Source organism: Panthera tigris, chromosome E1 (genome assembly GCF_018350195.1).
Source record: "Panthera tigris isolate Pti1 chromosome E1, P.tigris_Pti1_mat1.1, whole genome shotgun sequence".
Lineage (NCBI taxonomy): Eukaryota > Metazoa > Chordata > Mammalia > Carnivora > Felidae > Panthera > Panthera tigris.
This window is the reverse complement of record NC_056673.1, coordinates 46,127,327-46,154,601: the sequence shown is the minus strand read 5'-3', so window position 1 is coordinate 46,154,601 and position 27,275 is coordinate 46,127,327. Positions and strand designations below refer to the sequence as shown.

Below are 27,275 nucleotides of genomic sequence, written 5' to 3'. Positions count from 1 at the left end.
TGCTGAATAATATTCCATTATAATGGATATACCACATTTTGTTTATCCATTTTTTTAAAACGTTTATTCATGTTTTGAGAGACAGAGGGTGGGGGGGAGGGGCAGAGAGAGAGAAGGAGACACAGAATCTGAAGCAGGCTCCAGGCGCTGAGCTGTCAGCACAGCCCGATGTGGGACTTGAACCCATAAGCTGTGAGAGCATGACCGAACTGAAGTTGGACACTTAGCCAACTGAGCCACCAGGGCGCCCCTGTTTATCCATTTTTAAGATGATAGGCATTTGGTTGGTTGTTTGCCCTTTTTGGCTATTAGGAATAATGCTGCTATGAACATTTGTGTACAAACTTTTGAATGGCCATATTTTTTCATTTTTCTTGGATATATATACCTAGGAGTGAGACTTCTGGGTCATATGGCAACTCTGTGTTTAACCTTTTAAGTAACTGGCAGACAGTTTTCCAAAGCACCTGCACTAATTGACATTCCCACCTGCAATGTAGAAGGGTTCTCATTTCTCCACATCCTCATCAACATTTGATATTCTCTTTTTGATTGTAGTCAGCCTACTGGGTGTGAAAAGGTAACTCATTATGGTTTTGATTTGCATTTCCCTAATGGCTGATCTAATATCTTGATATATATCCTTCCAGACATTTTTTTCTGTGCACATATTTATATAGATAATATTTTTCTTCCCCAAACTGGAGCGTATCATAGATCTTTCTGTGTCAATAAATTTAATTCTATAACATTTTCACTGCTGCATACTTCTCTGGATGCATATACCATAATTTGACCATTCAGCCACTTAGATATTGAGGCTGTTTTTAATTTGCATTATAAGCAATGTGATAAACCTTCTTGTTTAAGCATATCTCAACTGCCAGATTATTTCCTTGGGGTAATTTCCCAGTACCAGAATTTGCTAACCTTATTTACTCTTGCCCTCTCCCCCCAGCTCCCAAGCAGTATTGGATGTTTTAAAAAACACAAAACTAACCTTTAAATTGGTTTTATAATAACCATTTTAAAGTAACCCATTTTCTTTTAGCAGTGTGGATTTTAGGTCAAGTGAAAGTGGAATGTTTAGATGTTGTTTTCTTTTCTTCTATTTTGTAGATGTAAATAACCATGGTGGTCTCGCGATGACAACTTATATACCTAAAAGCTGCTGAGAAATGTTTTATCCTGATTTGTTAAGTAACTTGTTTGCAGAGTCCTTTGGTCTGCCATGGTTTCAGATCAGCTTTCTAGCAGATATGGCTCCCATGAGCACCCTGAAATACCTCGGGATGATTCTGTGAGTTTGGTTTTGAGGGTAGCCCATCTCCTGCAGACAAGATTCTTTCTGTAGTTTGTTGTGAGGCCATTAAATTTTTTTTTTTAAGTTTATATATTTATTTTCTAGGGGAGGGGGAAAGAGAAAATCCCAAGCAGGCTCTGCACTGTCAGCGTGGAGCCTGATGTGGGGCTTGAACCCACGAACTGTGAGATCATGACCTGAGCCGAAATCAAGAGACCCTTAACTGACTGCGCCACCCAGGTGCCCCAGAGGCCATTTAAAATTTTGCCTCAAGACTGTTTATATATAAATCCAGAGTTGGTGCATTGATTGTCCCTTTTGGAGGCTGCAGTTCTTAAAACAGATAGCTTGTCCACACAGCTGTTTTTCCTGGGAAGACTCAGGTAGCACTTGACAGTGGAGTAACATGTTTGGTGGTGCTTTGTTTTGTTTTTCCTATAAACATACCTAAACTGATTCATCCAAAGAAACGTCATGTCTTTCCAAATAATCACCTCTTTAGGGGTCAGGGGTCATGTCATACGGATCAGTTTAAAAAATTTTTGTTTTTAGTTTTACTTTTCAGTATTTCACTTAGGAATTTATTTAACCAGTTTAATAATTCAACTTTAAAACAAAGGAATCCTAAAAAAGCAAATATTTACTTTTAAGCCGGTGATCCTTACCCAATGTGAAACCTTTCCCAGTTTCCTTCCAGTTTTTGCTCGACTGTAACTTCTACATGGTTCACACTGAAATTTTGATCAAAACTGTTACTCAGACTGATGTATAATTTATTGAGGACACCTGGATCTGATTTTTGGTTTTTAAAAACTAAACACTTGCTATCACTTAGGGGATTCAGCAGTATATTCTTTGAAGGGGATTTCCAAAAAAAATCCACAAATACTGTGAGCATTGGGAGCATATGTGCATAGATGGATAGCCTCCCAAGGTTAGAGTCAGGGTGTCTTAGACTGCTAGAAGGAGTCTTGTGGATCTAGTCCAGTGAGCCTCAGTATTTTCCCCACCTCACGTTAGGAATAGAATGCATATCCATCAGTAACAGTGGGAGTACATTTGGGGCATATGCCATTCCCTCCCCTCCCAAATTGAACAAATGCTCTCTGCCCTTTTCCCCAGAGCAGACAGATGAGGAAGCTGAGGCCAGAGAGGGCTAGTGACCTGTTCAAGGTCATGCTTCAGTGACCTTGCTGCAATGAGAGATTGGGTGTGGAGAAGGACTGGGAAGAGAAGAAAGCAGACTTTCTAGTAAGCTTCAGGAACATGCTCAGATAATGCTTTTGTTCATCCCCTTAGGATTGTGGCCTCATACCCTTTGTTCCAGTACTCGAAAGATGCAGCTTTGAGGGGGAAACACTGCCTTCGCCTGAGACTCTCCATCAGCAAGAAGGACCATTTTTAACTCTGGAGCCGAGTCCAGTGATCATGGATAGAGGAATTCAGGGGCCCTAAGCCTATTTCATAGTTGAAGCTTGTTTCTATACTCAGATCTAATAATATCCAAGCAGGTGCATGTGTTTCAGTAAGATCTTACCCAGAAATGTTTCTGAAATAGCAAAACTGAAAGTTCATATCTTAGAAGCCTTTAAACCAGAGTTGCTCTTCCTTGGTGCAGTCAGTCTTTGGTACAGAATCCTGAAAAGATCAAACCTTCTAATCATCAGTCTTGGCCTGGTTTGCCCTTGCAGAGGCCCCTGCCTCCCAGCCAGTTCTGGCACCAGGAAGTGGGTCTGTGGTGACAGGAGAGAGAGTGGCCTTGGCCCTTGGACCACAGTGGAGGGACGAAGGTTAGTTTAGGTGGATTTCAGGAGAGTAATGAGGGAGAAAGGAGGGCGCCAGGAAGGTGCTCCAGGGAGAGAGGGGTATCACTTCTCTTGACATAGAAGGCAGGGACCCTGTCTTGCTTATCTGCATCCTCTGTGGCATTTAGCACGGTGAGTTGGCCATACCCACTGTAGGGAGCACTCAGCAGATAATGATTGAGTATTCCTTTTTGAAGTTTTTTAAGACCAATAAAAACAAGGGGCTGTTTTATCATCAGGCATGTGGGTTGTGGGTTTCATAGGGGGAAGGAGCGGGAGGAAGATGTTCCTGTGTCCTTTAATGGGATCTCATCAATAGTGTTTCTACAGAGGGAGAGGGGTTTCTGGAATCCTTGCACGGGTGGCCATGAACCACAGTGTGTGGTGTCCTCTTGATGGGCTCCTCATGTCAGTAACGAGATTAATTTTTTCATTGTCAGACCCCGTGAGATAAATGGTTGGTAATCATTCAAGTCAGTTTCATTTTTCACTCAGCATGATGTTTCATTGTTAAAAAACGAACCTTGATCTAGGGCTGTCCTTTTATGTATAAAACATGATTTCCCTAGTTAGTAGACTAATTTCTAATTATAATTCAAAACCACCCCATTCTCCAGTGGATTATTTTCCCCCCTCTATTTCAGATGAGGGAATAACTGTTCGTCTGGGTTGCAGAAGTGTTTGTCATGGAAACTGAATTTTTTCATACATTTTCTGAACAAACAGTGCTGTCAGAATCCTTAGATCCTGATATTGTCATTGACCTACAGTTGGGTCACAGGTGTTTGTTGACCAAACTGAGTCAGATCTCTTTTAAATTAAACGACCCATGACTCCTGAGGAGCGTCTAAGAGTGAGAGAAACACCTGTCTAGGAGGCCACATCTGCAACCAGGAATGTGTGAAGTTGAGGCAATGCCTCTCGGCCCTGGCCGAATTAGTCATCTAGGGTCACCTGGGGAGCTCATTAAAAACCCTGAGGTGCCACCCAAGGTGACTGAAATCAGAATCTCTAGGAAGGGAGCCCAGCATCCTTTCTTTTAAATAAAATATAATAATTGTATACATATAACTTTAATTTTTTAAATATGTTTTATACATAAGAAGACAGCCCTGGATCAAGGTTCGTTTTTTAACAATGAAACATCAGGGGCGCCTGGGTGGCTCAGTCAGTCAAGTGTCCGACTTCAGCTCAGGTCATGATGTCACAGTTCGTGAGGCATCAGGCTATGTGCTGACGGCTCGGAGCCTGGAGCCTGCTTCGGATTCCGTCTCCCTCGCTCTCTGCTGTTCCCCCACTCGTGCTGTATGCCTCTCTCCTTCAAAAATAAACAAACATTAAAAAAAAAATTTTCACCAATGAAACATCATGCTGAGTGAAAAATGAAACTGACTTGAATGATTACCAACCATTTATCTCACGGGGTCTGACAATGGAAAAATTAATCTCGTTACTGACATGAGGAGCCCATCGAGAGGACACCACACACTGGTTCATGGCCACCCGTGCAAGGATTCCAGAAACCCCTCTCCCTCTGTAGAAACACAATTGATGACATCAGAAGCCCCAGAGGACTCTACTACGCAGCCAGGTTGAGGCTGTCAAGTAATTCCCGTGTCTGAATCCTGGACAGAGCAAGTGTGTTTCCCTGTGCCCTGGAATATCACAGCACCGGACCAGACCGGAAACAGGTTTGGCTCATTTTGTAGAGAAGTTGGAACTGATACGTTCTGCCAGTTAGTGGCAGACCTGGTAATGGAGAATTTAGCATTGTTTTTTCTAATACATTGTATTTCCCAACTTTTAAAGAACAGGTAATTCCAAAGGGCTTTTTTTTTTTTTTTGAGTACTAGCTACTGAAGTTGCTTTTTCGTCAGCCTCACAGCCCTCAGGGATTTTACAGCAGGTGCACGGGTAGAGGGCCTGACTGTAGAACGCAGGGAGCTGGCCAACGTGTCCTTTTAGGGACTGGTCTCGCATCCGTTGTGACCCCAGCAATCTGAACAGGTGGCTTAGAAGCAAGGGGGACTCTCTTCTAAGTGTCACATTGACCGAGCTGGACCAGATCTAAAATGCTGCTGGAACAATGGTGACAAACGTCAGTAGGATTGGGAAGTCAGTCTTTGATGACAGCTTCTGCATGGGGCTGGGCATCTGACCTAACAGAGTTGGGTGAACCCCGGGACAGGGGCTGTGTTTTCCAGACTGAACTTCATGCCGAAAGGAAATCCCCATTCTGTTCTCCTCAAGTAGATAGGTAGGTGTACTTTGTCATTTTAGCTGTTTTGAAGTGTAGCTTATAGGCATAGTTTTATGTTTTCATGTGTGTTTTGACCCATATGATACACATGTATTTTTTCAGTGAATGGGAGTTGGGAGTTGAGGGAGGGGTTGGTGCTAGCCGGCTAGAAGACTTTGGACAAATGAGTTAGTTCCTCTCTGTTTCCTCATCCATAGAACAAGGCATGGGGGGGCCTGGGTGACTCAGTTGGTTAAGCGTCTGACTCTTGATACTGGCTCAGGTCTTGATCTCATGGTTCGTGAGATTGAGCCCCGTGTCAGACAGCATGGAGCTTGTTTGGAATTCTCTGTCTCCCTCTCTCTCTGCCCCTCCCCCACTCGCACGCTCACACGCATGCTCGCTCGCTCTCTCTCTCTCTCTCTTTCTCAAACGTTTAGGAAAAAGAAAAAAAAAAAAAAACAAGGCATGAAACTAGAAACTCTAAGCTGGCCTATTCCTGAATGTCTTCCCAAATTAGGAACACAATTCAGGTTAAAGTGACTAGTGCCCCCACCATACAGCTTCACATTCACTCCTACCTAGGTGGTCAGAGACGAGAGGGCTACTTTGTTTGAGCCTTCCAACTTTCCTAGCTCCCGAATGTAGTGGATTCCATGTGTTCATTCATTCATCCACCAGTTTTGTTGAGTATATATTATTTGCCAGGCACTGTTTGAGGTGCTTGGGGCACATTAATGAAGAAAACAAAGACCTGTGCCCTCGTGAAACTTCTACTTGGTGGAGAGAGTCAAGACACAATAGCGTGATAAATCCATAAATATATTTGTGGGAAAGTGATACAATTCTACAGAAGGAAAGAAAACAGAGCAGAGCAAGGGAGATGAGGGCCTGGGAGTTGCCCCAGCAGTGGGCTGTGGTTTCATCAGGTTACACTCCCCTGCCCTGTGGGTCCCTCCCTAACCACTGTCCTCTCCCAGACAGGAGCCCTTCCTGTACTCTGAGTGGCATCACATCTCACAGTGTTGGGGTTAATATACAGGTTTAGATTCTAGTTTGTTTCACATCTAATCATCTGAAGGACTGGTATTGATGGCTCCTGTACATTGGAAACTCCTGAGCAACTATGAGGTACTGAGTGTAACTTGCCAATTTTTAATGACAACATAGGAGAAAGTTGAAAATTCTATCAAGGAAATCTCAGAAACCCCCACAACTCAGACAACAGAGCCAGCAAGTCTTTGATTTTTGTGATGGTTCTGTTCCCAAATGTACATGTGCTTGTATGTATGTCTATGTGTGTGTATATATACATATATATATATATATATATATATATATATATATATATATATATATTTTTTTTTTTTTTTTACAAACAAAATTAAGTCGTTTTTGTTTTTTTTTTTTTTCCATTGTAGAAGTATCTATAAGCTCTCCAGATAAATTCAGATACTGCAAGAAAGATGTAAAGCCAGCTTGGGGAATCTGTGACCTCAAAGGCACCACCTTTCTTTGAACAAATCCAGTGACCTCATCCTTTAGTTGTGTTAGGGTTCACTTTCCACTTGCTGTGTTCTGTTTTTGCAGAGCAGAAAACGGTTTCCTTTATGTGTAGAGATTAAGAACAAGTTTATCTGTAGTTCTGGCACTCAGCTGACTAGGAACCAAACCACAGTTGCTTCGAAAAGCAATCCTAAATCATCTTGATCTGACGGTTCAGTACTTGGAAATCTTTAGGGCTTTCGGTGCCTGGGTAAAGTTCAATCACTTATCTGATTTGTGGTTTGGAGAAGACCGAGATCTCCCTTTCAGTTTAGGAGGTGGTTGCTTTTAGCATCTAGAGCAAGAATGTGTGCTTGGGAGTCACCCACTTCCTCCCATATAACATTAGTTGATTTCTATGGTATTTCTTTTCCCCACCCTGAAGCTTAAGTGAATCAGATTATTACTGATTTCCAATGTTGAAATGTTTCGAGATAAGTGGAGACAGCGGGATGTTGAAAGACATCAAGACTTTTAAACTCTCTCAAATTCTTTCATGGGTTTTGGGTGTGTTTTGATTGGTTGGAGCTAGAAGAATCTTCAGTAAAGCCTGAGGATGGACGAGGGCCTGGTAAAGCATGGACTTGTCCCATTTCGGAGACAAATGGCAGCTTCAACCCGGTCTTCTTACTTTGTAGAGTCGGAAACTGATGCCCGGAGCCCAAACCACGACACATGCCCCCGTGCCCCATCTCATTTCCTTTCAGCTTTCCTCACCCAAAAGCGAATGTTGAGCATGTCAAGTTTTTTTAACTTGGAGTTTTGAGAGGATGATGAGCGGGCTTTGGAGTTACAGCAACGCAGGCTTAGGCTGCAGAGTGTGAAGGCCTGAGCAGGGAAGCGTGGGCTTGGAATCTGAGGGAGCTGCTCTGGGCAGGGCCTGAGGGCACTGCCAGGTGCTGCCAGGAGATACGGTTGTGGGGTTCCCGTCTTTTCCCTTGTAAGGTACTGCTTCTCCGATGGATGGTACACTCCTGGGAGGCAGAAGCTTCGCAGGCCTTGGGGCTCCAGTGCCTTATGCATGACAGGACCCCTCTTTCTATGTATCTGGAGAATAAAAGAGCCCAGCCTGGGGGCGCCTGGGTGGCTCAGTCGGTTGAGCGTCCGACTTCAGCTCAGGTCATGATCTCACGGTCCGTGAGTTCAAGCCCCGCGTCGGGCTCTGTGCTGCCAGCTCAGAGCCTGGAGCCTGCTTCGGATTCTGTGTCTCCCTCTCTCTCTGACCCTCCCCCGTTCATGCTCTGTCTCTTTCTGTCTCATAAACGTTAAAAAAAAAAAAAAAATTTAAAAAAAAAAAAAAAGAGCCCAGCCTGGGGGTGGGGTTGGAACGGGTGAACTAGCAAGTAAAATGGACATAGAAGAGTCAGCTGACAGGAAGAGTTGTGAAGCCGGGAGTGCCTGGAAGAGATTGATACATACTTCATATCCTTGCCAGCCTTCTTGAGTAATGTGCGACTGTGATCCGGCGACTTCCCTCATTTTATGATAGAACCCCCTGGAATCTGCCTGCAGGAGCAAAAATGGCCCTGGCACTGATCGAGAGGCCTGGGGGGGGGGATGGAGCCCCCCGGAAGATGCAAAAGAGAGCAGGGGGCCTGTCTTACTCCTGAGGCTTCAGAGATCCCATGTGCGGTGGCTGCAGAGAGGTCCCTCCGATGAGGGGGTCTCAGCAAGCAAGAGACCTTGTACCGGGGTTTGTTCTGTAGCCGTATTTCGTCACAACAGTCTTAGTTATTAAACCCGCCCATGCGGTTTGGGTGCGCTGTGCTCATACTCCGCCGTCAACGCAGCTAAGAAACATTAGTCTAACATCAGTAGAAGTCAAAACACCAGAGGAGACTCGCCTGGGGTGTGAGCACAGACTGTGTGGCATATCAAATACTGCACCTTAGCGGGGAGGGTTTTCTCCTTCCAGATTTGCTTCACACCAATCAGAATAGCACACCTTCCTCTTCTTTCCATCAGCTGCAAGGGTGACAGACGGGCGTGTGAAGAAGGTTCTGATTTTGTGGCCCACTCTGCATGAGTGCACGCTCGGGCTCCTGTCTGCTTCCCCAGCCCCACCTCGGCCCGTTCCCTGCTCTGCCCTCTCCAGCTGCACAGGCCCACAGGTCTTCACACACAGTAACTTACCTTTAGTCTCAGGGCCTTTGCACAGGCTGTTCCTTCTGCCCAGGCAATTCTTCCCTTCCTTCCCCGCCCTTCCTATAGATCTTGATTCAGATATCACTCCTTCAGGACATCCTTCGACACTGTGATCTTGTGCACCCCCATCACAAGACCAAAGCAGCTTCTCCTGTTAGGCTCTCTTGGTTCCCTGTATGCCCTTTTCATAGCACTTGCTGTAATTTGTCATTCTGTTGTGTGATTATTTGACTAATGCAGTCCCTGATTAGACCATAAACTCCACAAGGGCGGGAATAGATCTGTTATGATTAGATCCTATTGCCTTAGGTAGTTCTTGGTTAATCATACTAATAACAGCCGACACACACATGGTGCTCACTGTATATGAGGCACTCTTCTAAGAACTTCACATACATTGACTCATCTAAATCTCCCAACAGCCCTTTGAAGTAGGTATGATTACCGTGCCCATTTTACGGGCAAGAAAACCAAGGCACAGAGAGCTAAGTGACTGCCGGGATGGTCCGGCTCCAGAGTCTGCCCTTCCAGCTGCCACAGTGTCCTGCCAGGCACTGCATTAAAGCTTAACAAATGGGAGTTGAATTATTAAGCATCATCAGAAAATAGGAGGTACTACGTGAGTGAGTTTCCAGATAATTCAGATACAGCCCCAGAACTTGAAACGTGCTGTTTGGTGAAAATCTTTTCACCAGTTATAGTCTTCTTCCGGCTTAAACACCACAAACCGAACATATTTTAGCCTTTTCTTAATGATTCCAGATTGTCAGTACAGCTACTGTATGCTTGCTGTCTGCCCAGGAGGATACGTAGGGAGCAGTTGAGCTTGTGAGACAGGGTAGATATTCAGGTTTTGAGTTTGTTTAACTTTCTGATGGCATCTTTGGCCCCCACCAATTTCTTAAATAAAACGATCTTCCCTAATATTTACATAACTCTTGTCTTTGACATTCTTAACATTTATTTTGCTTTCTTGGCATTTAAAGAGAGGTCGCTGTCCCTCAGTTTTCAAAAGAAAAAACATTTGAAAGCTTAGCCACCTTGCTCCACAATGCAGATCCCCACATAAGCCACTTTTGTGACTCGGAGAAATCGGCAGTAGGATTGGATGACCTCCAGGTGAGGCAGCAGGTTGATCAACACGGTGACTTTTTAGGAAGAGAGGTCCCTGGGAATGTGGAGCCTGTTGGCAACAGAGTGACTCCCCCCCCCCCCCCACCCCCTCCCATCCCTGCCCCGGACGGTCATTTTTCCTTTTTTAGGAGGGAGTTCTGTTCTCCTTAGTGTCTGGAAGGGCTTCTTCCTCGACCCCAAAGGCTTTGTAGCTGCTTGCTGGTAATGCTGTGCTGTGTCTGTTCTCTGCCCACCGCTCAGTAAGCTGGAGGAAGCAGCCTTGTTCCATCGGGACCAGTCCTCTGGCTTCACTCTTGTTTCTCAGCCTTTGGTTTTCACACCACAACTCTGTGGACTTGGTTGTGCCAACACAATCTTCTGAGCAGTCTCTTTTGCGTTTCTGGCTCTGTCCAAATGTGTGAGAATTGCATAGGGATGTTTACATTTGCCTCTCAGAGGAGCCTAGAACACAGGAAGCCTGGCTGAAATGATGGAAATCTGGTGGCTTATGGGTTTTTTCACATGAAAAAGTCAATATTCAGATCTGTGTTTCCTTCCCTTTTTTGTGAGCATCTTATTCTTGCTAGGTGTAGCAGTCCTGGCTTAACTACGTGAGGCTCATCAGTGTGTGTTTGGTTATTAAAATGGTTCTTGCTGTTCAAGGGAGTTGTCCTGTGCTAATCAGTAATGTGTGTTTCCTTGACACTGGCATGAAAAGAATGATTCGCTTCATCAAAGGAGTTGGCAGTGGTCACTATATCATCATCAACATCATCATCAAAGAGCTTTTTTCTTTTCTTTTCTTTTCTTTTTTTTAAGCCAGTGGGACTGGGCTGGGTAAATGTGTATTGCAGGAATTTTTTATGGTGGCCAACCTTTTTCTGGTGTTATTCCCACCCTCTTAGATCTACAGTGGGATCTCAGGAATTTATATCCAGAAAGTTTTTTAAAGACCCCACCCTGTATAATTTTCAGTGCCTTTTGGTATATTGGGTGTCTATGTAGAATCCACAAATTATATTTTGGTCTCCTCTAAAAGCTCCTGCCCCCTTATCAGAGCAGGGTGCTTGCAGATCTTCATCTGCCCCAGCAAAATTCAAAGGGGAGCTCCATGCCTGAAGTAATTTAAGCTTATGGTTCTCGGAGAACCGTGATTTAAAGTAGTAAAATTATAGTGTGGTGTAGTGGGCAAAGGGCCAGACGGAGAGGCGGATGCCTTGGTTCTAGTCCCGTGTCTATGGTTAACTGTCTCTGGTGCCTTGGGCAAGTCACTTTACCCCTCTGGGCCTTGACTTCCTCTCTCTTTTTCATCTCTAAGATGGCCTATCCTGGAAGCTGTAAACGGTCCCTGCTGTTTGATCTGTGTTGTGCGGAGCCATATGGGTTTCAGTGACTGTCCAGCTAAATGGAGAGAAGAACGGGGTGTGGTGCACGGGCCAGTAGAGAATCCTCAAATGTGCTGGGAACAGTGGGGATTCTGTCTAGGGGAAGTCAGGCTGGCCAGGTATCTATCTCAACTAGAGGTGCATTTCATAGTGTTTAACTTCTATTATAAAACTTGGCAACATCTGGGAAGCTTGGGTGGCAATTATGTCATAAACACAGCTTTTTGCAGATAATTTTTATTTAACTAGAGCATTTATTTATCCACTTTCTACTTGACCCCATTCGTTCCCCTCCCGGCGAAAGCAATCTCTAACCAGTATAAAGAGTAAACAATTGACAGTTTCAAATTAGTTGCAATTGTTCGGTAGAAACAATTGACAGTTTCAAATTAGTTGCAGTTGTTCCGACTGAAAAATTTGGTATCTCATTGAGTCCTTTTTTTTTTTTTCCGTTGAAATTTTCGTAGGAGGACTTCCTCATAATATGTTTAACTGCAGATGAGTATGCATACTCAAGTAGATCAAATCCGGCTTTTTTTTTTTTTTTTTTGGAGGCTGGTAGTCCCCTACTGCATTTACAGTTTAAGTCAGACCTTTATTAGTTGAGTTTGTTTACAATGCAGCTCCATTAAGGTAAGTGAGCCTCCCAGGTTTCTCAAATTTTACAAGATGTCAACTGCGCTGTTTCTCTTTAGTGAATGCAACGAAGGAATAGCGGCAATACCTGCGTTCTAAATCTCAGCCTCTAAATGATTGTGAAACCTTGGGTTTTAGTTTTCATGTCCATAAATGCCTCAGGACCTCAGGGATTTGATACCACCTGAAACAATAAGGGCTTGTTTCCTTGGCCACAGTGTGCTAAAGGGTTTCACGTAGAACCTTTCATGCCCAATTGTATTTCCTCCTCCCATGGTGTCAATATAAGTTGATGGCAGAGGGACCATGAAGACAAACAGAACTGCCAGCTGCTTGAACTTAGACACTTAGCCTGGGGCCCCAAAGCCAGTTTGGGGGAAATAGAATCACCTGTTGTGAAATTAACATATCTTCACACTCAGGAATAAAGTGGATTTAGGAGGAACCTTTTATCAGAACCATTAGAGGAGTAGCCTAAACTGAAGAATTGTAACTGTCTTGGGTGGTGGTTAATTACACCACACACAAGAATTGCCACAAATGCAAGTTTAACTCTCTCCGTTGCTTAGTTTGGAAACCACACATGGCTGTTCAGTTAGACCTTGCCCTTTTTAGCATCCCATCCAGACATTTGACTCCCATCCAAAGCAAATGTCATGGTTACCTTTATTGACTTTAATATCAGGAAACATAACAGCCAATAGTCTGTTAGAAGGAACTATGTGGTTGATGGATTATTACTGACCTACCTGCAGGTGAACAAAGTATAATAGAGTTTGGAATGAATTTGTAGTAGACTGAGATCATGAAAACAGACACAAACAAGAAAGTCTCTTAATACAATACACTAATGTTTTTGTTCTGTTCTTAATCTTTATCCCAAGTCAGCAGACAGGAGACTAAACACAATGAGTTTTGTGTTATCACCTTGTACAGATGGCCATATAGAACTCTCCGTGTTTGTGAGCAGGTACTTTACTGTTGGATCAGACATGTAAATGAGATGGGAGTTGGAGAGGAGAGTTGGATTAGAATAAAAATCTTTATTGTATCTCTCTAATCAGGCTTTTCCATAAGATACCATAAAATACCCGGTAGGCTTTTGGGAGCTGCTGGCTTAGCCCCCCCTTCCTGATCAGTGAGAGGCTTAAACTCATGTTTTTGTTTGTTTGTTCTTGTTTTGTTTTTGTTTTTTTCTCATCAAGAGATCTTTAATGGGTGTGTGCAGGCATTTACTGGGCACTGATTTGTGTCCTATGCTGCTTTGGTCATTCTTGATGATTTTTTTTGGCCATCATTTTTGTACAATGGGATCAAATGATATTAGAACACCAGTACTCCATTGAGTACTTTGTAAAGCAACCAGAATTGCAAATAGCCAGGCTTTGTTGAAGTTTATGGTCTGAGGTAGATAATATTGCTATAAATAGAATTATAGACACAAGATGTCCTTTTCTTCAGTATTGTGCCTACCTGGGGACTATGTTACAGAATGCTATTTTAAGGTACTTCTTGCTGAATTGGCCTATTAACTGCGCAGGTTGACGTGTGTGTGTGTGTGTGTGTGTGTGTGTGCACGTGCACACATGTGTAAAGCCCTGTAGGGCTGGTATCCTATTATGGCATGCCAGAAGTGGCTTATTGATCTCTCTTAAACTCAGCTCATCCATCCTGTAGCTTTCTGCTAACTATGAACAGGAGAATAATCCAGTCTGTCTGCCGTTACCCCTCACCTTTACCTTCTTATCCATCAGACACCACCTCCTCTACCACATCCACACATGCACACACACTGTCTTCCCTCCTGTGGCATTGTACATCCCCCACAGAGAATGCCCTTCTCCCCTCTGGGCATCATTGCTAAGGTTAATAGTTAGAAGCTCTCATTCTTTAGCATATTCTAATCCATTCAGAATCTATTATTCTGCATTTGGTGACACGCAGCTTTAACTGGTCTCAAGATTGCATGTGTCCGGGGTGCCTGGGTGGCTCAGTAGGTTGAGCATCTCACTCTTCATTTTGGCTCAGGTCGTGATCCCAGGGTTTTGGAATTGAGCCCTGCCTCGCTCTATGCTGAGCTTGGAGCCTGCTTGGGATTCTCTCTCTCTCCCCCTCTCCCTGTCTCCCGCTCTCCCCCTCTTCCCCTCTCCCTCTGTCCCACTCCCCCTCTCCCCTGCTCGCACACTCTCTCTCTCTCTAAAATAATTAAAAAAAATTTTTTTTAAAGATTGCATGTGTCCTTAAGTAGTAAAACAAAAGAACGTGGAAATCTTTCTTATGTAATCCTTCCCTCACTTGGGGACTTTGTTTTATGCCTTACCTGTAAAACCATAATGTGTACATATTAACTAACCAAAATGAACTTGTAAGTCACTCTACCTTCACTTTACCTCTGTGGCCAGCCATCCAATGGGTTTGAGCCCTGGCAAGGAGCCGCTGCACTGCATAAGGCAGACTGGTTGTTGATGGCAGGTTGTAGTTTTCCAGGAATTTAGGTGCTCACTATGCTGTGTAATAATATTTTATTGGAAACATGCCAGTATCCTTGCTAGAGTTATACAAGCATTGTACTTTTAGTTCGGAGGAATGGTTTTCTTAGCATTAAATTTTTTTTTAATGTTTATTATTTTTGAGAGAGACAGAGTATGAGTGGGGGAGGGGAAGAGAGAGAGGGAGACACAGAATCGGAAGCAGGCTCCAGGCTCTGAGCTGTTGGCACAGAGCCCGATCCGGGGCTCGAACTCACAGACCGCGAGATCATGACCTGAGCCGTACTCGGACGCTCAACCGACTGAGCCACCCCGGCGCCCCTGGTTTACGTAGCTTTAAATAAATAAAACTAAAGTTTGGATTATGCAATATAACGGTAGTCCAATGAACATAGAGGAAAAATTAGTAAAAACAAAACAAACCAATAGCCTTTGAATATATCCTGGAAATTGGTGTGGTACTCCTAAAAGAAAAAAGAATCATTTTGTTATTAGCCACATTATTGTACTTGAATATTATTATGAATACTGTGGTCTGTTGGAGTGGAGGTGGGAAGTAGAGTCACAAAAGATTTTAACTATTTTTACTGCTTCTGCTTATCAGACTAAGCCAGTGCTACAGTGTTGCCATTTAAATTTAACTTTTGGAGATGTGCAGTTGGGTTTGACTTGATTGATTTGCACGCCACCTGAGAAGTGTATGGCTTTCTCGTTCACGGTGGGGGGTCTTCTGGATGTGTGCGTGCACCTTTTTTGTGGGGGTGGGACGCCCCATTGTTGTAAATAGAACCAGCACTACAACGCTTATCAAGCGTAGATCACTTTGGAGAGCTGGGTGTGAGACGTGTGCATGGCACCACTTCCTCCCCCTGACTTCAAGATGAAAAGTCTGTGCTATTTTTATTAACTTATTTATGACCCTTGTTATTAGGTAGTCAGTTAATGTGTGTGCGGACTATTTCTTGAAATGTGTGTCTGAAACTTACGCATTGTATTTCTTGGGAAGATGCAGCATTTCTGGAAACCCTGATGAAAAGCCTTGGGTTTTCCTCTGTTCTCAATCTTGGAGGCGCTTACAATATGCTTGCCTGCTGTTCTTCCTGGGGCTGGGGGCAGAGGGTGAGTAGGAAGGAGCAGCCACCTCCGTGATAGACATAGCAGCTGAAACCAAGCCTTGGGCTCTCCAGGTACTTGTGAGCTGCCTCCTTGCCTGACCAGTGCTAAGTACTAGTTCCAAAACAGGTGGGTTTTTAAGAGAGGCAGTTTCATTTGTTTCGTGCTGCTTAAACACATACCTATCTCGTGTGTCCATATTCTCTTTACTGAAGACATTCTCTGAACAAAGTTACTTAACTCATTTAACAGTTTGTTTAAAGTAGGTCCACGCCCAATGTGGGGCTCCAACTCACCACCCTGAGGTCAAGCGTTGCATCCTCTACTGACCGAGTCTACCTACTGAGCCAGCCAGACCTCCCTAGAACTCATTTTATTTTTTTAAGTTTTTAAATATTTATTTTTGAGAGAGAGAGAGAGAGCCAGGGAGGGGCAGAGAGAGGGAGACACAGAATCCGAAGCAGACTCCAGGCTCTCAGCTGTCAGCACAGGGCCCGAGGTGGGGCTAGGAACCCACGAGATCATGACCTGAGCCAAAGCCAGACACTTAACTAACTGAGCCGCCCAGGCGCCCCCCAAAACTCATTTTAGAAAAGATTTTTTTCTTACCTGAAATACCAGGTGCTGAGTTAATTAATGCAAGAGCAACTAACAATTAGCTGACTTTAGAATATTAGGGTGAAATTGTTGGTGGCTCACCTCTTAATCATCTCTGTATAAGCTGTCGGTAGTTGCTTCCGGGTCTTTGTAGTAAAGCTAAAGTGAGTGTTACATTTTATGAAATGGTGTGGGTGGTGCACTTTGCTTTACCATCGGAACACTGAACACAAGGACACAGTCCCTGTCCTGCGTTTCTTTTCATGGGAGGGAGATTCTTGCTGAAGTCCAGACTGAGCAGGGCTTCGGTGAGGGCTGTTTTACCACCGAACAAACCTACATGAAATAAGTTGGTTTTAGTAGCAACGTTTGTCCTGCATCATCTGCCCTGAATTACCAGGCTTCCTTCATAGTCCTCAGGCTGGGTGTTTCTGGGATTGCTACCTCAGGGTCACCTCCTGGGAGAGAGCGTGCGTGGCCAGACTTCCATGAGGACCAGCTGGCTAATGGGTGTTTAGTTTTAGGTTAGAGTAGGTTACCTGCCACTAGCATTTTCACCCTCCATAGTGTTACTGGGATTACTTGCTAGAAGTCATCATCCAAGCCAGGAGTACATATCCCACTAGTTGCAAAAATGAGTCAGATTCCAGGGAGTCAACTCGAAGCAGTTCTGCAGAATCAGGGTTTTTTTTTCCAGTTTCAGGCTGTCCGGAAACGAGTGTGTATAACACACACCTATGGCCATTTCATCCATCATAGAGAGAAGAGAGCCCTAATGGCTGAAATGGCTGGGTGAGGTAATGTGCAAGTTCATTACTGTGAAGCAGCATTTTTAGATGTTCAGGTACAAATGGTTCTCAGCTGTGCTCAGTATCCCAAAAGGCATCTAGAAGCTTATTTAATTCACGTTAGTGATAGCAACTGTATCTGAGGGCAGGCAGCTTTCAGAAATGCCAGGGGAAAGGCGAGAAATTTTGTCATATTAATTTGCCATGTGAAAGAATTACACCATTCAGAGTGTCTCCCCAGACATTCTAATTGGAATTTGTCAAGAGCCTTTAAAGAGGAGAGAAGCTTGTGACAGGGTTTGTGACGTCCGTATGGACACTGTGATTAACTGTTGGCACTCTCAGTTGCTAAATTCAACTTCTAGCCAAACCTGGTATTTTTAAGATTTTCATAAGACTGTGTTAGTTATGTGATTAGTGTTTTATTTCGATTCACCAACCAACCATAGACAATTGCTCTTCCTGTGGTTTCCAGGATGATCAGACGAGGCAGGTGGCTTTTGTTTCCACACTAGTAGTGAAGCAGCACTGATATGTTTTAGTAAATATTGACCCTTTTTTAATACTAATACCGTGATAAGCTATATTTGGGGGCATTTAGTTCATTATCATTGTACTGTAGGCTTTAATAGCAATGACAAAACTCATCTATTCCTGGATGCACACTGTCTTACTGAGGGACCTCTTTGTTTCTAAACTTTTATTTCTGTTTGTTGGATATTAATGATCAAAGGTGGTTGAGTTGCCTAATATGCTGAGGGGCTTGCTGAAGCTCCTCTAACTTTGAGCTTCTGTCCCACCTGCTAACTTGTCCATCTTCTTTCCGTTTTATAAAAAATTCATCGCAGATTACATGATCATATCATAGAAAATTTAGAAAATACAGGAGGAAAAAAAACTGTTGCCATAGTTTTGTAATATTTCTTTCATCTTTTTTCTGTGTGTGTGTGTATATATATGTGTGTGTGTGTATATATGTATATATATACATACATAGAAATACAAAATAAACATGAATATATGTAATATAATAAACATGAATATATATAATATAAACATGCATATATATGTATACATATATATGTGTGTGTGTATATATATATATATATATATATATATGTATTCATGTTTATTTTGAGGGAGAGAGAGAGAGAGGGAGAGACAGAATCCCAAGCAGGCTCTGCAATGTCAGTATAGAGCCCATTGTGGGGCTCAATCTCACGAACTGTGAGATCATGACCTGAGCTGAAGTCCAGTCAGATGTTTAACCAACTGAGCTACCCAGGTGCCCTTCTCTCCATATATATTTTTAATGGTGCATGTGTGTGTGTGTGTGTGTGTGTGTGTGTGTGTGTGTGTGTGTGTGTGTTTTAGGACTGTTTTGGATTGCGAGTGACAGAAATCTAGTTCCAACAAATGTAAGCAAAGAGGAGGAGTTTCTTGTAAGGGATGGTGTGTGTCTGAGCCCAATGACAGGAAGTTGTTGGCCTGAGGAACAGTAGAAGCCAGGGCACTCTGTCCGTCTTTCAGCTGTTTCTTCTCAGGCTTCTTTCTCTGTTTCAATCTTTGTCTCTCTCACATCCAGCAAACATCCACAGAAATCTCTCGAGTTTTAATTTCTTACCAGTTGAGCGACCAGAGAGTTCACAATTCTCGTGTGATCCCGAGACCTGTTGTACAAAACGACAGGTGGAGGGGCCTCGGCAGGCCTTTCCACCTACCGGTCCCCGGGTATGCAGGCACTCTTCCCTTTTCATTCATTCCAGCTCTAGACTGCCCCCAGCTGATGTGATCTCACAGTCCCACGTCCTGCTGCAAACCCATCACCTTCTCAGTGGGGGATAGCCTTAAGTGTCCTTCAGCAACAGGCCTTAGCAGTCTTGTCCCAGGGCCACTGTTCTGCAGGCCCATGTGCTCCGGGCAATGTCCGTTTCTCCAATTCAGGTGTGAACAAGTTCAGATGAGTTTCAACAGCGGTCTTTAATCTGCAGGCCAAAATAATCCTATCCCTAAAACACTTGGTATGCACGACCTCTGGATTCCCAGCTACGGCAGGCACCACCTTGAGGCTTCTGTTTTCCTAGCCAGGTCGTACCCAGACTAATTTCCTAGTTCCCAAGATAGAGTTAAAAGTCTTCCTCTGATTTGGGGCTTTACACTGAGAATAGACTCCGCAGGCAGTGATAAAGCTTGCTCTTGTTTCTTCCATTCCAGGTGAGTGGGCCCCAGGGGCTCTGGGCAAGGTAAAGGGTGGAACTTCTTCACCTCTAGGCCGGAACCAGACAAGAGCGGAGATGAGTCAGGCTCTGGCAGCTGCTTCGCCCCCTCTGCCAGTGGGTCTCCACAGGAATGCAGGGACTGGGGTGTCTGTCCTGCCATCTCAGGCTGCTTTGGAAAGAGCCATCGGGCTTTCCTTATTAAGGTATTAGCTGGGTGCCATCCTGGTTCTTACCGAGAGTAGGCAGGTATTATTTTAGGGTTAGGCTGCCTTGCACACATAAAGCCCCCGTCTTTCCTGTTTAATGCTACAGGCCAGCCATACTCCTATATTTAAAAATTTTTGTGCCAAAATCCAAACTCTCACAGCATAAGCAAGTTGCGTTGGCCTAGTTTTAATTTAAGACCCACAGGAACCAGGTAGCTTATGGGACAGTATGGTGACAAAGAGAAAGTCTTATTACAGGGTTGGCATTGCTGGGGGCGCCTGGGTGGTTCCATTGGTTGAGTGTCCCACTCTTGCTTTCAGCTCAGGTCATGATCTTACAGTTTGTGGGATCGAGCCCCGCATCAGGCTCTGCTCGGGATTCTTTCTCTCCCTTGCTCTCTCTGCCCCTCGTCCACTTGCACAAATGCTCTCTCTCAAGGTAAACAAACATTTAAAAAAGCAAGCTGGAATTGAACACCTCAAAAGGGTGTTGTCTCAGGAAACCTTACCAGCTATCACCTGCACATGGATGTATTGCCTGTGCACATGCATGAGCCCCCACACACAGCTGTTCCCATGGCAACTGCAGATGAGGGTACAGTTCTTAGCAAAACTGGAGGATAGGCAGACAAAGAAAATTTGTCCAGTATAATTATCACCACGGTGTACATTAAAATTTGGATTCTGTATTTTTCATGTGAAAATGTATAGAAGCATTTTTCTATGTTGCTGTAACTTTACCCAAGTGCTATTTTAATGATTACATAATATTCCATTGGGTGTTTATAGTTTATTTCAGTCATTTAGATGTTATTGGAAATCCAGATCTTTCTAGTTTCTGTGTTCGTAAATGGGAAATGGGATATGATAAGCATCATTGTGCACACACCTTTTTCTATTTCTGGAACTATTTCTTTAGGATACAGAATGGGAATTATAGGATCAAAAATCTGAGCATTTTTATACTTTCCGGAAAGATTGCACTGACTTATAATTTTTATTGGCACCAACAATGGATGAGAAAGTGAATTTCACCACCTTTGGCTACTTTCTGTAAAGTGTGTGTGTGTGTGTGTGTGTGTGTGTGTGTGTGTGTGTGTTTTAACACATTAAGCATAAAAAATTTTATGTAAATTACATTTTGACTATAAGTGAAGAACAATTTGCGTTATATTTTTCATATATTTTCTTTTATAACCTGTCTCTTTTGAAATCTTGGTGTTTTATTGTTCTATGAACTTTTCTTTTTCTCTTTTTTTTTTTTTTAACTTATTTTGAGAGTGCATAAGCCAAGGAGGGAGAGGGAGAGAGAGAGAGAATCCAAAGCAGGCTCTGTGCTGACAGGATGATACGGGGCTCGAACTCAAAAACCATGAGATCATGCAGACACTTGACTGATTGAACCAGCAGGCGCCCCATTGTATGAACTTTTTATGTAATGAGAGCTGCTTTTCCTATTTTGCTTTAAACACTTTTTCCTAGCTCTTTGCCTTTTTAAAATTCCGTAAGTGCACGTGGGCAAGTGTGGGTATGCTGGCGTTCTTCTTTCCCAGTGAGTCTTGCAGGATGACCAAGTTTTAGAAGGTGCAATATAACCAAGAGAAGGAAGTCTGTTAGAAAGCTGAGCATACTTTCTTCCTCTGTTTCAGTGGAGCTGCCCGTGGATTATTTCAGAATCCCTGTCATTGTTGTGTCAGGTGATAAGCCTGTCTGTCTGCGGGAAGGATTGCTGCTTAGGGAGAATAAAGCAACTAGGATCTAGTCCTGACTCAACTGTTGTCTAGACATGTGCCTTGGATGCGGGCTCTCTAACCTCAGCGTCTTCATCTGTGAGGTGGCAGATTTTAGAAGGATAACTTTTGGAGTGGGGTGGGGCGGCGGTGGGGTGGGGAGTCTGTCTGTGGTTGTACGTGCCCAAGATGAAGATTACTATTGAACATGAACATCTCATTGCAGATTTTTGGAAGTCCCAGCACAGTGACACTTCCCGAAACCTTGTTGTTTGTGTCAACCCTGGATGGAAGCTTGCATGCTGTCAGTAAGAGGACGGGCTCAATCAAATGGACTTTAAAAGAAGGTAATTTGGATATGGTCCTTGATTGACCTGGGCATTTGCTCAGCTACTTCCCAGGAAACATATTCCAGAAAAACAGTTATACATTTTAATAAAATTAAAAAGGATAATGGAGGCAAGGAGAAGAGAGGGAATTATACTCAGAGGGTATGTTTACAGCTTGAATTGTGATTATTCACAAGGTGCATCAGTTGAAGAGGAAGCTTTATCTTTTTTTTTTTTTCTTCTGTCCAGATTTCATGTTTAAATGGCTCTAGGCTTTTCTATTAATAGTTCTGGCTGGTAGGTCTTTTACAAAGACATGCTGCATTAAATTTTTTTTTAAGTTCTAGCTAATGATTAGAATCTTGTAATCATAATTATAAGAACTATCTTCTGTAACCTCAAATTACTCATTTGTTTTTACAGAGGCTGAACTACTTGAGGGCTGTAAAGTTTGACATTCATCCAAGTAGCCGCTTTATTGGGTCTTTACGTTGAGGGAAGTGAAACGCTGAACTTGTTTCTCATTTAATCTACTCTGCCTCCGTTTTATGATCTTGTCTTGCTGGTGATAGTTAGCACGGTAGAGTCCTACAGCTGGGAAATTGTATTTGATTTACAAAGCAATCGTCCTGGATAAAGCTATGCAAATCCAAGGATTTGGGGCTTTCAGAGTCCAGTAATAATTCTGATTTGGCCCTAGATTAGAGTCTGACCAGCATACTCTCTTTCGTCACTGATCTGTGACTCATTATTTACATGAGCACAGCAAGTGTGTTTCCTTCGCTAATAAAATGTTCTCAAAACAGTGTTTTGAATGGAAAAATATTGGCATATATTGTAAGGTGACACATCATTTTATCAAGCCAACAGCAAACCTGGTTACGGTCCATAGATGGCAGCAGCTGGGGCATCACAGACCACCCTGCCTCACCTGTCTGAGTGGGTCCCTGCTTGGATCAGCAAGAACCTCAGGCAGCCGGAAGGACCAGCTTTCTCAGGAGTGAGTGGCCACAAGAAGACTGTAGGCTTTCAGCATTGTATTACAGCCTCCCGGAATGTTATCTGTACCGTCTCTCCTTCATGTTTAAGCCTTCTAATGTTTCTAAAACAAAAGTAGAGTCCTTTAAATTTCACAGTGTCTGATTTTGTCCAAAGGTGAAATCAATAAATCCTCAACAAAAGGTTTGAGAGAAACACTTTTTACCATTGAATGTTAGGGCTGGGCCACGGTTTTCTAAGGGCCTCTGGGAGGTGGTAGGAACTGCTCTGAGCTTGGCCAGCTGAGAGCAGGAAAGATTTCTGAAGCTGTGGTGAGCTGAGCCTTGTGAATTTCTGTCGGGAGTGAGGCCTGCAAAGGAGGCAGCAGGTCTAGGTCCTGTTTGGGAGGAGCTTAGGGAGTAGAGGTGGAGGGAAAGAAGCAGAGGGCATGTTGAGCCCTACGGTAGCATCCTGGCTTTTGTACCCGGACGAACAGGAAGCTGGGACCATTAATATGACTGAGAGTGAGTGACTCAACACTAATCCTGCAGTGCAGTGTGGGAGTGTGGGCCAGTGACAGGCCAGAGCTGTGGGGCAGACCTGAAAAGGGGAGCAGGGGGATGGGAAGAGGTGGGAAGGATGAGAGGCGGGACAGAAATACAAATCAGTGGAATCCAGGAACAGATTAGGGAGGCAGAACAGGGAGGTGTTAAGAGACACTTAAAGGGAGAATTTGAGAAATCTCAGTAAGGTCTGATAATTTCAAGTGATATTCATTATGTTCTAAGTCTCACTGTTTTTCTGAGAATAGACTGGCTTTTTATTTATTTATTTTATTATTTTTTTTTGACGTTTATTTATTTTTGAGACAGAGAGAGACAGAGCATGAATGGGGGAGGGTCAGAGAGAGAGGGAGACACAGAATCTGAAACAGGCTCCAGGCTTTGAGTTGTCAGCACAGAGACCGACATGGGGCTTGAACTCACGGACTGCGAGATCATAACCTGAGCTGAAGTCAGATGCTTAACCGACTGAGCCACCCAGGCGCCCCTAGATTGGCTTTTTAAAGTTAAATTCAGCCCTGGATACCAATCACTATCTATATTTCTACAATAGATGTAAACACTGTGTATATTATAGTATATCTATGTATTTCTACACAAAGGTTAAGGGTGATAATGCATAGAGACCCTGAGTTTTTGACTTAGTTTTGATCTTGCAATTATGACTAAAGATTTCAAAATTGATATTTCTAAACCATTAATCTGTAAATCGCCTATGATGGTATCCAGATACTGTTCCAGGCCCTGTGGGTACAGCAAATGAAAGAAACAGACAAAATCCTCTCCCCCCTAGAGCTTTCATTCTGGCAGGAAACAAGGAAATAAATTACGTAGTGGTGATAAAAGCTATGACTTTATTGAAGAAAAATAAAGCAGGGGAGTGGAATAGAGAGGGCCAGGGGTGGAGGTGGGGGTGGGGGCTGCAACTTTCAACAGTGAAGGCCCCACAGAGAAGGTGCCATTTGAGCAAGAACTCAAGGAGGCAGGGGAGCCTTTAGGCAGAAGGCATAGTAGGGGCGAGGGGGGAGAGTCCTCCGTGGTGGAGGACTTGGAGTATGAGAGTGGCTGCAGGGGGGGCAGGGAGTAAAGGAGAGGAAGAGGAGTAGGAGATGAGAGCGCCAGTCCTGCGGGGATGCCATGCTCTCTCCATACAATATTTATTACAGAAATGCCCCCCTACTGTTCTGGAGTGAAATCTATAGACAGTAACCAAACCCCCCCCCCCCCCACACACACACACACAGACACACAATTTCAGAAAGAAATACATGTATTGTGCAGCTGGTAATCTAACAATGGACTAATAGAAAAGTAATTCTTACTCACCTATATGTAATTTAACATGTAAATACCCTCCTACACGGTGACACTCCGCCGTGAGTGAATGTGGTGCCCGCCAATGCAGACTGATAAAAACACCAGGACATTTAGCGGTGCCCGCATCTCCAAGATGGCGAGCAATTCTTGGTAACGCTCCACACGTCAGAAGTGCGACCTTGCCTGCTTTATACAGTAGTTAAAGTCTGGAAAGATTACTTGTATAAAATTATGCAAAAAGTACTTTTGTGCTTTTACATAAGTGAGGTTGTAGGCTCCAGGGAGTTATCAAAGGTTTTTGGCCTGTGGGAGTGTCTGACGGTGTACAGATTTGACGTGATCTTTGGCTGTGCAGTGCCCGCCCCCCCACAGCTCCCACCAGTCTCTGTGACCGCCAAGAAATGCCCCTCACAGATTTCCTGAGTGCTGCCTGGCAAGCTGTGCCCTCCCCATAGAGGTATAGCCTCCCCGTAGAGGTGTAGGGCCTGGTGGCTGGTGTGAGGCTGTTGGCCTTTTTGAAGCCACCACTGGAGACATCTGAGCAGGGGAGCGACTTGCCCTGGTATTGCAGACTGATGTTTGTGTCCTTCCAGAATTCACGTTGAAGCCCTCCCCAACAATGTGGTGGTAGTTGGAGGTGGAGCCTGTGGGATTTAGCTGAGATGAGGTCATGAGGGAGGGACCCCCATGATGGGATTAGCGGCCCTTTTGGGAAGAGGAAAAGCCCAGAGCCTTTGCTCTCTCCCACCATATGACAACACAGTGAGAAGGCTGCCGTCAGCAAGCCAGAAACAGGGCTCTCACCAGAACCCAGCCATGCGGACAGCCTGATCTTGGGCTTGTAGCCTCCAGAACAGTGAGAGGTAAATGTCTGTTGTTTAAGCCACGTAGACTGTGGGATTTTGTTAAGGCAGCCTGAGCTGGCTAAGACACCTGGCCTCCACTTTACAGGGTTAGCAGGTGCCATGTTGAGACTGAACTGATGAGGCCAGGAGGAAGCTGGAGACCAGGCGGAGGCTGCCGCACCAGTCCAGGCAAGGGAGGCCGTGGGCCTGGGCCTGAGAGGCAGTGGGGGATCAGAAGCAAATGGAAGAAACTTGCAGATGCAAACAGACCCCTTTAACTCATCAAGCCGGGGCTATGCACAGTATCTACCTGTTACTCCATTTCATGGTTTCCTGACTGTTTACTTGTTTCAAGGGCCAACAGACTGTGAGAGTTTTGTTTTCTTTTTTCTTTCCACAGAGTGGTTTTGGCAGGTGCTTTTGTTCCTCACCCAAACATGTGTTGCCGTTCCCAGAAATGAACATTTCTTACACCACAGCAGCGAACTGCACCTAGTACAGAAAACGAGTTTTATTTGCTTTCAGAAACTAACGAGTTCTGACACCACGCGAGGTGCAATCTTTCTAGGCTGTGATTTTGTGACTGTAGCAACAACACTGTCTGGCTTTGTCTGAAATTTCACCAGTGGGAGATAGTTGAGTGTGTGTTTCTTTTCTGCACTTTCAGCCCAGATGCAAACAGAAAACACTGCTGCCCTGTTTGGCGTTAGATTGGTTTTCTAAAGCTTGCTTTGGCTTGGTGGGGTTGAAAGGACTTTCTTTTGGTATTGCCTGGGCTGGTTTAAGGCTTCTTGCATTCACTTTGAGATACCATTTGACTAAAGTTAACGAGCTAACTAGGATTATTTGGAAGAATAATAAAGAATAAACTAGATAGAATAGAATACAAGAATAAAGTTACGTGAAATTGAAGAAAATCTTCCCGCCTGAGTTCACCTTTCTTACGTGTGCCTCTTCCCGTAGTTCCTTCTGGTGCCGACAGCCACAGCCCCCCCAGTCTGGAGAGTACGGTGATGCTCTGCTACTTGATCACTGAGTTCTGTCATGTAGACTGAAGTAGTGTCTCTTCAATGTGGCTCCTTTTTTTTTTTTTCTTTTCAGTTTTTATTTATTTGTTTTGAGAGAGAGAGTGGGGGATGGGCAGAGAGGAGGACGAAAGCGAGAATTCCAAACAGGCGCCGCACCGTCAGCACAGAGCCCGACGCGGGGCTCGAACTCATGAACTGTGAGATCATGACATGAGCCTAAACCAGGAGCTGGACGCTCAACCGACTGAGCTACCCAGTCCTTCTAGCCAGTATCTCAGCCAGACTCATTTCCTAGGTCAAGAGAACAGCTTCCTGGCTGCCTGCCATCTCTGTTGTCCTTCACCCATCACACTGCTGTCAGACCTGCCCTCTAATGAGACCACGGACCAGGCTGCACCTCTGGCGAGATAGCCTTGGTGCTGTCTAAGGCAGTGCCCTAAGTGTGGTCTGCCCACCTGTGTTACCTGTCCACGAGAAGTACAGAAGGGATCCTAAGAGTCATCCGTGCTGGGTTAGAATTTTCAGTAACTGGTCCCTCGCCACAGAGAAGGCCCCAGTCCACAGAGTGAAGTCTAAGCCCCTTCGCATGCATGCGAGGTCCTTCACCATCTGGCCCTCACCCCATCTCTAGGCCTCAGCAACATGGGGCCTTCGCTCATGTGCCCTCCCCACCGGCAGCCTGCAGCGTTGGACAGGCTCCTTATAGATCTGTTAAGATCCCCTTCACCGGTCACCTTCTTGACCCCTCAAGCAGGGTGAGCTCCTTTCCTCATCTGGATTCGGGGCACTTTGTGCTTGTGTTGTGAAACTTTGTTTACATTTGTCTTCCCACTGAATTCTAATTTCTTTATTATTTTCTATAGAAAAAAAAATTTTTTTTAACGTTTATTTTTTTTTGAGAG

General features: G+C 44.2%; 1 protein-coding gene across 3 annotated transcripts in view; it reads left to right on the top strand.

The window, feature by feature from the left end:
• Positions 1-27,275, top strand: part of ERN1 (endoplasmic reticulum to nucleus signaling 1) — an 82,364-nt gene that overhangs the window by 4,932 nt on the left and 50,157 nt on the right. The window contains exons 1-3 of one of the 3 annotated variants that reach the window (XM_007088275.3): positions 5,347-5,365; positions 21,233-21,417; positions 21,540-21,660. In XM_007088275.3, the coding sequence (XP_007088337.2) occupies positions 21,370-21,417; positions 21,540-21,660 (169 nt within the window). In that variant the 5' untranslated portion in view covers positions 5,347-5,365; positions 21,233-21,369. Of the gene's footprint in view, positions 1-5,346; positions 5,366-21,232; positions 21,418-21,539; positions 21,661-27,275 lie in introns of those variants that run through there. The other 2 variants (XM_042967345.1, XM_042967344.1) reach the window with 2 other exon arrangements.